Source organism: Brachionichthys hirsutus, chromosome 1 (genome assembly GCF_040956055.1).
Source record: "Brachionichthys hirsutus isolate HB-005 chromosome 1, CSIRO-AGI_Bhir_v1, whole genome shotgun sequence".
NCBI classification, from domain to species: domain Eukaryota; kingdom Metazoa; phylum Chordata; class Actinopteri; order Lophiiformes; family Brachionichthyidae; genus Brachionichthys; species Brachionichthys hirsutus.
In genome coordinates, this window is record NC_090897.1 from 7,387,929 (window position 1) to 7,399,341 (window position 11,413).

At 43.7% G+C, this 11,413-nt stretch overlaps 1 protein-coding gene across 1 annotated transcript; it reads right to left on the minus strand.

Annotated features, from left to right (window-relative positions):
• Positions 1–424: 424 nt before the first annotated feature.
• sall1a (spalt-like transcription factor 1a) lies at positions 425–10,268 on the minus strand. Its single transcript, XM_068738852.1, has 3 exons — positions 10,196–10,268; positions 1,868–5,262; positions 425–865 (listed from the first exon to the last, which is right to left on the minus strand). Exons 1-3 carry the CDS (start codon positions 10,266–10,268, stop codon positions 425–427), a joined length of 3,909 nt encoding a protein of 1,302 aa, XP_068594953.1.
• Between the last annotated feature and the right edge of the window lie 1,145 nt (positions 10,269–11,413).

Below are 11,413 nucleotides of genomic sequence, written 5' to 3' on the forward strand. Positions count from 1 at the left end.
GGGCTAATGCATCACATGAACGCAAGACAGTTCAGTTTTAGCTACTACAGACAGAAAATAACTTAATGCCAAGGTACGTTTATCTACCCAGAAAGTCTAAGTTTCAAAAGAAGATTTTTAAGCACCCATACAAACAGATTCTGGCAAAAAAAAAAAAAAAGAAATCTAAATGTTAATGCTTCCACTTGATTTCAAGCAAGGTTATGAACACTAATAAATAAGCTCCTTAAAACTATAACATGTACATTGTACAAAAAAAGCAACTTTTCTTCACACTTGTGTTCGTAAAAGATTTGATGGGGCACGAAGCAGTTCAGTTTATTTTGTCCCTGTCTCGTTCTATGTCTGTCTTCTTCTGTGTCTCTACGTGCATGTATGCCAGCAGGCATCTTCATATGTCTGTGTGATACTGAGGGCACACGCTTTAACTGGTGACAATTTCTTTATTATCCTCCATGAAACGTGTGAATCTAAAGTGGGCACCGTTCTCTGTGTTGGCCATTTTCTCCAGGCCAGCAAGAGCAGCGTTTGGCTCCATGCTGTGCAGCTTGTCCAAGCTGCCCGTCAGGCCACCGATAGGAGAGCTACCCCCATTTCCCATGCCACCTGAGATAGGTGGGATGCCTCCATTCTGGATGACAGAAATTTCATTTGTCTTCATTGCCAGGCCGTTGGAGAAGGCCGCAGCATACTGGTTCCAGAAACTCGCTGGATCCCCGTTGCTTGTCCTTGATGCCATGTCCTTCTGGAAGATCTCAGGGAATTTGACTGGGTTGGTACCCAGGAAGGCCATTGGCCCGTCCACAGAGAGCCTGCGGCCACGTCTGGCAGGAGCGCTGTTCCACATGTGTGTGCCCATATGAACCTACAGCAAGAGAATAAGAGAGATGTGGGAGAGAGACGGGGGATAAAAAGTGTGTGTGTGTGTGTGTGTGGGGGGGGGGGGGGTAGACAGAGCAAGGGATGAAAATTAGTGATGTTTACACACTTGGCCACAAGAGCTGCACAAGAGATGATGCAATGGAAAAAATAATAATAATGCTGAAGTTCAAATTAAAATAGCTTCACACCCTGGGTGCAGCATTTAGATGCCTTTGCTGTGAGATGTGCCAACATGGTGTAAACATCCTCTTTTGGCAAGACTGATGTTTAGTCTAAACCTTAATTTGCTCATCTCACAAAGACACCACACGGTGTGTGGTAAAATTACACTGACCAGGTACATCGGACTGGCCAGTGTTGCATGTGCTATTTCACCTATATGCTAATACTTGTTCCATGACAAATACTTTTTTTTATATTCATTAATCCTTGAAAAACCCATTGAAATAATTTAGTTTACTTTTTTTTCTTAAGAACAACTGAACCTCTCTAAATTTACTGTTGTTGAAAAAAACATGCATTTTATTTATAGGTTTTATAGTTTTTATGATTTAAATCAATTAATATCCCAAATTCCTATACTTAATTAAAACATGAAAAATTATTTCAAAGTCTCTGTAGGATCCTTAACTTAATAATTTAAACTTGTGTTGGTCATATCTGTAAAAGGTCAAACTGCTCTAACATATAATTGCATATGATAATTAATTATGTGCACTGGAGTATTCTCATCTGATTGCATTACATAATTAATACCCAATAATCATATTATTTGTGTGATTCAGGCTTTCCACTCCATTATTTATTTTATTTTACTTTTATATCTCAAGGGTGTGTGTCATGAAGTAATTGTACAACATTACCACCTCTTGATTGCACTGACATGCCATATAAAATTAAATAGCAGCTCAGAGACTCATTTTTCACAAACATTCTCACGCACACTTTCAGGAGACCAACAGTTTTCTTATGTTTCAATATTTACCTTGAGGTTTCCTTTGGTGGTAAAGGCTCGACCACAGATGCTGCAGGCAAAGGGTTTTTCCCCTGTGTGGGTTCTCTCATGAATCTGTAGAGCACTGGAGGAGGAGAAACACTTTCCGCAGGCGTTGCAGTAGTGTTGCTTCGGTATCCTGCGTGGTGGAGCAGCAGAAAGTACTGGGGATGTAGAGGCAGATGATGTGACTAAGCAAGGGGGTGTGTCCTTGATCTCTTGGTGGAGGCTGTGGAAGAAGCCATTGACCTCTGGCTTGTTAAGAGAGCCTACAGAGAGGAGGGAAGGGGTAGGGCTGGAGGAAAGGCTGGCGTTTGAGGGCTCAAAAAGCTGTGATGGCAGGTCTCTCATTTGATGGGTCAGCATGTGCTGTTTGAGGTTGCCTTTAGTGGAGAAACCTCGGTTACAGGCCGTGCAAATGAAGGGCCGTTCTTTGGTATGGCTTCGGTAGTGAATGTCCAAGGCACTCTGACAAGCAAAGGTTTTCCCACAGATGTCACATGATGTGTTCCTGATAGTGCTGCGGTCACGGAATGAAAATATCATGCCTGTGGGTTCTTTCGAGGAATTGACAAATGTCAGGTCCAGAGCTCCAATGTTGGAAGGGTGAGAGTGCAAGAGGCCTGCACTTGTATGCTCAAAGGATAGGGCCCTCTGGTGTCTTTCTTCAAGACTTGGGGATTTTCGTGGTTGAAACTGCAAGCTGGTGGGGGATGGTGCCTGCATGGAGGAGGTAGATTCTGACACAGCTGGACTCCCAGCACTTTGGCTTTCAACATCCCCTCCCAGGGATGAGGAGTCATTCGTGAGGCAGTCCCCCTCAAATAAGTCATTTGCTATAGCCTTCATTTGACTGATGTGTATCTCTTGTATTTCACGATTGTGAAAATTCCCTTGATCATTTTTCTCTTGCGCCTCTTGGCAAGCCATTTCAGCTGGAGCTGGTGAATTGCACAGACTACCATGGGATGCATCCGCTGATTTAGGTGTGTCTGGAACACTGCTATCTGGACCCTCCTCTATTCCTTCCATATTGTCATCAGAGAAGTTGTCAAGATCATCAAAGTTTCTCTCCTCAAATGAGCCAGTGTCAGAAGCCATGGACTCTGGATAACTCTCTGGCAGAGGGGTGTTGGGAATCTGCCCACCCATGTGCATGCGAATGTGTTGCTGTAGAACCACAGCATTTGTGAACTTCTTCTGACAAATTGGGCAGGAGTGTTGGACTCTAAGAGGAGGCATGGCCCTGTGGACACTATAGTGTGTCTTAAGATTTCCCTTAGTGGTAAATGCCCTGCCACAGACTTTACACTTGAATGGTCTTTCCCCAGTGTGTGTGCGGTAGTGCATTTTCAGGGCACTGTGGCAGCTCAGCACCCGGTGGCAGATGACACATTCATTTGGGTCTGTCATCTTTCTATCAATATTCTCCACAAGCTGCTGTAGCTTGGAGGTCTCTGACCCTTGGAGAGGATCCAGAATTCCTCCAAAAGGGAACTTAGCCTTGAACTGATCAGACATAAGAGGCATGAGTGGGTTGGTCATCATGGGTGGGCTATTAGATGTCGTGTACTCAACACTGCTGTCTGAAGCAGAGCTCACACTTGTCATTAAGGAGTGGTTGCCTTCTTCGTGTTTCCCATTTGAGGTAGGCAGAGTTGTACCTTCAACCTCTTCAGACACCCCATCACTTTTAGCTGATGTGTCAGCAACACCCGACTCACTCCTTGCAGTAGAAGGGCTTGTTATGGCTATTGAATGATCTTCCTTTTTGATGAAATGTGGCAGGTTAGGCATGGTTGGTGGTAACAGCATGCCAACCGAAGATGTCAGAGTAGGTAAAACTGGTTTGCTGTCCAGCCAGCTGGTGACAGGTTTCTCAGGGGGCATAGACATGCCATATGGAATACCGGTGCTTGTTGGTATATTATCTAAATGCTCAGGAACAGGGTAGGGGTTCATCTGGATGTGTGGATATTTTTCTTTATGACGCTGGAAATGCACCTTCAGGTTGCCACGGGTGGAGAAGCGGTTGCCACAGATATTACACTTGTAAGGTCGCTCACCAGTGTGAGAGCGCAGATGGATTTGCAAAGCACTGTCACTCCCAAAGACTTTGCCACAAAACCTACATTTATGCTTGAAGAAAGCATCATCTGAGCTGTTCTTGGGTTCAAATGAAGTGACATTTGGTGGCTTGCCGTTTGTCCGCTGGGCCAAAGCTGCTAAAGAATTGAGGTCCTCCACAGTGCTGCCAACACTAGGCAGAGAGCTTGAGAACATGGAGTTTCCAGGTGAGGGCTGAGGTAGAAGGGGATTCACTGCAGAGCTCAACACGCTATGCATTCCAAATGCTGGTGTCGATGGCTTAGCTAATGAACAGTTGCTAAGTTGAGAGGGGAGGCTACTCATATGACTCGGCCTCTTGTCAGAGGACTGAACATTGGCTGTTGATGGCCCCAGTGTGCTAATGCTCTGAGATGTCTCACTGCTGCTTAGGTTGGACTGAGGTAGCTGTGCCGCTGCAGCCAGCTGCTTTAGGCTGCTAATACCGGCTGACTGACTAGCCAGGTTCTGTGCTAGGCCTGCGGCTGCAGCCAGCTGTTGAGAGAGATGTGAGCTCAGTGTGGTCAGCGGAGTGGCAGTATTCCCCATTGTGCCTGGAGCTGAAGTGGGGGGCACCTGCATTTCTGGGGACTGGGAGGCTAGCATCAGTATGTAGTGGCGAATCTGCTCGATAAGCTGCAGCTGGTGGATCTGCCGCTGTTGCAGGGCTAGGAGGTGCTCCATGAGGACAGGCACTGCCTCTCTAGGGCCTTCAGTGGAACGGGTCTCTTGCGAGAATTGGGCCACAGCCACTTTGGTGCTCTGAAGATTTTCAATTATGACATTGCTGTTAATCATAGAGAAGTTCCCCAGCTCAGTCAGGTTACTGAGTGAAGGAGGGACAGAGACAGCTGAAGTACCTACTGCAGGGCCAGAGGTGATCCTACCATCATGGCTGCTGACTGTGTTGATGGGGCTCCTGTCCTCTGCTTGATTTCCTTCCTCTTCATGACCACTGCTCATTTCAGAAACATCCATGTCCATGGATTTGTCTTTTTCAAGAGTGTGAGGCTCCAAAAGGCCGCTGCACTCAGTCTGATCAGTGTTATTAGCAGTGTCGTTCATTTGGTCATCAGGATAGTGTGGAGGTGACCCAGGGGAGTAAGTTCCAGTAGGGGAGGCAGCATTTTCATTCACAATCAGAACTAACTGATTCTTAGCGCAATTCTTCTGGTGTTCCTCAAGATCTGATATTTCGAAGAATTCAGCACAACATCTGCTGCAGATGTGGGCGTCGGACTCCTTGCAGGGGGGATCCTCTGAGCAAAGCTCTGTGTCCCCTGAAAAAGAAGAAACAGAGGATTTGTGATTAGAAATGTTTTGCAGCTGAAGAAGCAGCTTTATCTCCTCAAATTCCATTGTTGTTAATCTTAAGTTAATCAGTTTTACACTTATCCCCTTGACGTGTTCACAAAAACAACCACTGAAAGGCAACAATAAGCCAGCAGAAATGAGAAAAGGTCTTATTCAATGCAGTGGTTGCTGAAACATGATAAAAGGATACAAAATCAATGGGAACTACTCAAATTTTGCTTAAAAGTGATCTTTGAAGATGCACGCATGGGTTTCATCAGCCTAAACAAAGGTAATCATTTTCTCCAGATAATCCATCAACAATATAGAATAGAGTGAACTGAGGACATAAGGTCTTAATGAACTTTCATAGAAAAGCATTGATTTCCAATATTTCAGGCCCTTCAAAGTCCACTCGGCACAGATCAAGCATTTGAAGGACTTATTAGACTTTAGATGTGCTGTCAACATTGCTCATTTTCAGCTAACTATAGGCATCTTAGACAGGTTATATGTCACTAAACTAATTTGTATCCACTGAGACTGCAGTCAGAATGAGACATGAGAAGAGCCACATTAAACACAATGAACAAAACAAAGTAGAAAATAAATAATGAGATTACACATATGAAACAAATGTGCGGTGACTTATTATCATTTTTATCTCTCTTTTCATTAAATTAGAGTCATCTTAGCCACGATTCTGAATTTTACATAATAAGTATTAAACTTTAACACAAAAAGAACTGAAAACCACAGAGAGCACACTGCAAAATTGTGTGGAGCAAAAACCATGGGAATTTTTTTTACTTAAATAAAGTGCTTGATCGGCATGCATGCATAATAAAGTTACTAAACCTGAAAAAAAACAAGACATACCAGCTCACACAACATACAAACAGGCACAGCAACTAACTGTTGTCATTGTGATGAAAATTCTAAAGTCATAGCCGCATTTTAAATGCAAAGGCATTTTTTTCCTTCTCATTCCTACTTTGTTAAACAGGACGACACCCTGCCCCCAGAGCCACTGCTGTGCCCCAGACTTTCCTTATTCTTTTTCCTCTTTGTCACTCTAAAATTTCACTGTTTAACATACAAGTTGATTTACAAATTGCATTTCTATATGAATCCCTTTCATTGTGGCTCCGGCCCCTCAACACTTTCATCAGGCCCAGGAATTCATTTGCAAATGAAACCCAGAGAAGTGCAGCCCTGCCCCACAGAGAGACAGGATGCCTTCCCATTGTTCACGCAGCATGGGAGCGGCGGGGATCGTCGGCACAGCCTGGCCCTGCTCATCTCAGTCAACTCAAAGCAGATCCTGTTTAATTCAGGGATTATCTCCCTCAATGTTTCTCTGCTCAGAGACATCAGATAACACAAAGTTGCCATGACAGTAAACCCCGGCCCTCACACCACCAAACCATGCAAACAGGGGAGACTCAACTTTGATGATAACTCTTCATGTTAAATCCGCGCTTACACCCACCCATCTACCTTCACCCCTAGCAATCATTTTGAGATAAAAAGTTAATTTATTGTCTGAGAAATACACTTATTAAATAAAGAACGTGTCGTTCAAAAAGAAAACTTAAGACAAACAAACTTTTGGAAGATGCCAAATTAATAAATCCATAAAGTGCGTGTGTGTGTATTTGTATGAAATATCAAGTCTCATTGAGACCAGGCAGACCATGCATAAAAAAGACATTGTCTACAGTGCATTTACTACTTGAGCGACAGCCGCTAAATTAGTTTCAGAAAATGCCTGAAAGTATTTCTTCAAATTAAAATGATTTTCCAACAAAGGTGAAAAAAATCATACATCATGCACCTTTTAAGATTCTATAAGTATTGTAGCATGGAATGTTTTTAACATTTCCCCCCAAAAAACAAAGACAAATCGCACTAGAAATACAACATGAAATCCATTCCCAACATGATGTGTACATTTCTATTTTACTTATCAAGGAACGGAAGCAAAACATATTCAAACTGCAAAAAAATAGGAATTATATTTAATTATTTACTTACTCATTGAACTATAAAATGCTCTGCTTGACATTAAAGGAGCGCAAAAAAAAAAGAACAAAATTAAATAAAATCAGTGCCTGATCACAAATCCACTGTTAATATAAGAGGACAGCAAACAGCGCAGATGCAAGCATTAGGCTTAATTCCCAAAATAGCAAGGATTAACTTTGAATTAAAATGAAGATAAAGTCAAGCTGATATAAACTGTAAAAACGTCTGTGGAATGCCTTTTAAAAGCACAATGTAAGCAATACGCAGTGGTAAAGGGCATCAGGAGAGACGAACAGCAGACAGAGACCAGAGCCTGAAAATCAGACAGTAAGAAGAAAAAAATTAACAAAAGTTGACGGACAGCTTTGAGAGATCCTACATTATTTTTTCGCAGGGGGCCTCTCTGAGCTTCTTGACACTTGTAACTTCTGAAGTGTTTCTGCCCTCATCGTCTCCAGCCCTCAGGACTCATTCCACTGAACACTAGATGGGGTTCCACTAAAGCTGCCGTGGTCCAGGACAAAACTCACATTTAAGACGCTCTGCCTCAGCGAGATGCTTAAAGCTTAAGGGGAGGGAAAAAAGGCAAGTCCTTCAGGCCATACCTAGACTTACACCACACAAACACTGGTGAAATGACAAACAACTGCACTCTGTTTGCAGGGGAGCAACAGTACAAAGCAGGCTGCCCTGCCCTCCAGGTGGGGGGGCACGCTGATAGGGCAAAAGGGGATGGCCGCAACATTGATAAGGCCCCACACTCACGCTTAAATAAAAAGCCAAGGCCTTGCTGGGCTGCCTGCAGCTTTGATCACCTGGGTCATTGGCGAGGTAGAGAGGAACACACTGAGCCTTGAACTCTCATCAACTCCTCACAGGGGGACACATGCAAAGGTTAAAACAGCTCAACATCCCACCCTCTGTGGCTCTCTCCATGACCTCCCAGTAACTATACGGCCCTCAGCATCACTGATATTTTGTTACGAATACAATGACTTTCTGTTTTCTGTTTTCACTTCCAACCACCACAACTCCACACCGAACACATTTGCAGTGAGCACTGTCTCGGTTAAATATCCCAAGCGCCTAAAGACAACATGTCCACAGCCACAAAATTGCACACGCAGGACTAATTTGAATTTGAACATGCTGCATATTATTAGACATAATCAAGACATTTTGTTTTCCACGGTTAACCAGAGTCGGTGACAAGAGTAGCTCTTCATTAGGTTAATTAGATTTAAAGGAAAATGCAGAAAAACACAGCACTCAAGAATTAACTCGGTTTTGCATTAATCAAGTTCCAAAAAAAAAAAAAAAATCCTGTGAAATGAGCTGGAAATACTGTTTCTCTGGCTTTCTCCTGAAAGAGGCAAGTGTTTCTTTCAAATGACCTGCACATGGTTTTCAGGTGATGAGAGAATTGCATATGTTATATTTACAACATGAGTCATTTTATTTTTGCTTCATAAATGGAATATCTTGTTAATGTTACAAAATTGAAATAAAAAAACAAAAAAATTCAATACAGCAAATTTCGATCACACTACACAACAGACCAAAGTCTCTATTTGAAGTAAGAAATTGTATCGAATTTCCCGAAAAATAAGTCGCTTTCTAGGTTTTTATTTTCTTGGTAATGAGTGATAGATTTGATAGAAAAGTCCAAAAGTCGGTAAACAAAAAATAAATACATAGCAACGTCCTTTTACGTCATCAACCTTACTCTACAACCTTATCATTGCGTAGTTTCACTGAAGTTTCTATTTGCTTTTGTGGTTTATATTCTCTTATCAACAGAACTGTAACACATCGCTAATAATTTCATCTCGAATGGCTTATTGTGGCCTCGGAAACGTTAAGGCTGCACAGTTCCGGATTTACTTGCTCTGAAAATCAACTTGCATTTAAACGAATTCACATTTTCGGCACACCACAGCATCCTTAAAAAAAAAAAAAAAAAAAAAGATTACACTTTGGGAATTAATAATTATCATATTAATATTTGCGACAACAGGCCGCATAGGCGTGAGCTTCTTAAATAAAGATGAACAAGCCAGTCGTTAAAATGTTGATTCACGATGAGAAAAAGGATCCGATAAATTACAAATATCTGACGCAAATATTCTATTGCTGTTTGTTTGTGCGTGCAGATGAAGAGAGCTGTTCAGGGTTTGGGAAAAGATGCGTGTTCATTTAAACTTTTTATTTATTTATTTATTTATATGAATAATGCTCGTTGTTTTACAGAGACTGGTTTTCTCGCACGGCCGAACTGAAACACCCGTGGGAGAGTTTCTGTGGCCGGCACGATCCGGGGGAAGTTGCTGTCCCGTCCGGAGCGACAGGCTTGGTGCGCCTCGGCGCGCAGAAAGAAGCGGCCGCTGAGCGCGCGGAAGCCTCGCAGAAGACCCGACGCAAGCCGGTTTCTGTTCACGGGAGTTTCAAAGTTTGTTTAAGAGCCGTTTCGAAGTTTAATTTGCGAGTAGATGATATGAAAAGTTTTAAAACTTAGTAGAAAATATCCTCTAACGAGAAGTTTGTCTTATTCTTTCAATACAATCATTCTTGTTTTATTTTTTTTCCATTTCCCTGGTACGTTTGTGTTTTAAAGACAATTTAGTGTCGAAAGAAAACATAAAATAAATCCCGACTGTGTCGGTTATTCTTCTTTGAATCGGAAAGTGTAATGGGGAACGTGAAGTTTTCTGAAAAGTGGCCCGACTCGTCACCAGACGTGGGAATTTACAAACAAAAACAAAAACAGCGGACTGGAGCGCGAAGTCGAATAAGAAGTGTTAACTTGAACCACCGTGAACACAAACACTCTAATATATATATATAAAGACATACGTGGTCGGATAAAAGCAGCGATAGATGCTTTGGACTCACCATTGTGCTCCGATAAGGGGAGCTGCGCGTCGGACTGGAAGTGTTGCGGCTTCGCTTGTTTCCTCCGCGACATGCTGGCTGGCACATCAGCAGGCAAAGAATAAAAGATGACGAGAAAACCTGCTCAAAAATTACGTAAATGGAGCCCATCCACCGCGCATGTGCCCCGTTATGATTATCAATAATGCTCAGTGATTAATCATAGGGGAGGGTGGGGGGGGGGGGGGGTAGGTGGGGAGGAGGGGGTGCTTCTTTGAAAGGCGATTGGCAACTCGCCAGCCCCCCCCTCCTATTCAAACGAAGTCTCTTTAATCAATTAGCTTCTGATTTGCTGGGGACTCTTGTCTCTCTCTCAGCTCCCACCCAATGAGTTGATCCGGTGGGGGGGGGGCTTTTTCCAAAACTCCTTTTAGATACGATTTAACCCCTTCTGTTGGCCAAGTCACAGCTTATCTCCACTACAAGGGAATGTCATCGTTTCAAGTCAATGCCTGCGACAGTAATCTTTCAGTCTCTCGCATCGATCAAGCAGCCCCCCCCCCCCCCCCTGCAGATGCGGGACTGACTCGGACGCTCGAAACTCAAACCTCCGCGACCTCCTCACAACTTTCTCCGCTCTGCGCCCCGGTAGTCCGTGCGTCCGTGCGTCCGTCCGCCGCTCGTGCGCTCTGATCGCTGCGTTTTGTACACCGACACCTTTAGAGTTTCAGCCGCGGCTCCCCGGTGCGCTCAAACGAGCATGTTCCGTGCGTTGATGGCGCCCGTTCCCAAAAGTCCACAGTGAGTTCCGACGTCCCAATCAGTTTCACGTGAGTGTTATTAGTCGAACGGGGTTTACTCGGTAACACGTTTTCATCACGCACGGCATTCCGCGAATAAACAAACTTTGAGGGCCCGTAACACCGGGACAAAACGCGGAGCCCGGCCCATCGAGGATCTGATTGGTTACCGGGCTACTCAGTCACGCCGCCGTTCATTCACCCCCCCCCCCCCCCCCCCCCCACCTCTCTCTCTTTGATTGCGCACGGCGGATCCAAACGCTGTAAGAGCACCGGGACGATCAGCGGGAAAGACGTTTGAGACGAGTCTGTTCATCTGAATATAAATAGATCAAGCTTTTAATTCAAAGCCCGGAAAATGCATTATTAAATAAAAGCGTGTTTCACACTCACCACTTTGGACTCACCCTCTTTTCACACTATTCATTTCAATAGTTGT

What these genes read in the sequence shown, in the direction of transcription:
- sall1a (XM_068738852.1), bottom strand. Translation starts at nt 10,268, where the DNA reads ATGTCGCGGAGGAAACAAGCGAAGCCGCAACACTTCCAGTCCGACGCG. An exon ending in CCCCTTATCGGAGCACAATG is followed by an intron (nt 5,263 to 10,195) that starts GTGAGTCCAAAG and finishes CTTCTTTTTCAG; the next exon opens with GGGACACAGAGCTTTGCTCA. An exon ending in CCACCAAAGGAAACCTCAAG is followed by an intron (nt 866 to 1,867) that starts GTAAATATTGAA and finishes CTCTTGCTGTAG; the next exon opens with GTTCATATGGGCACACACAT.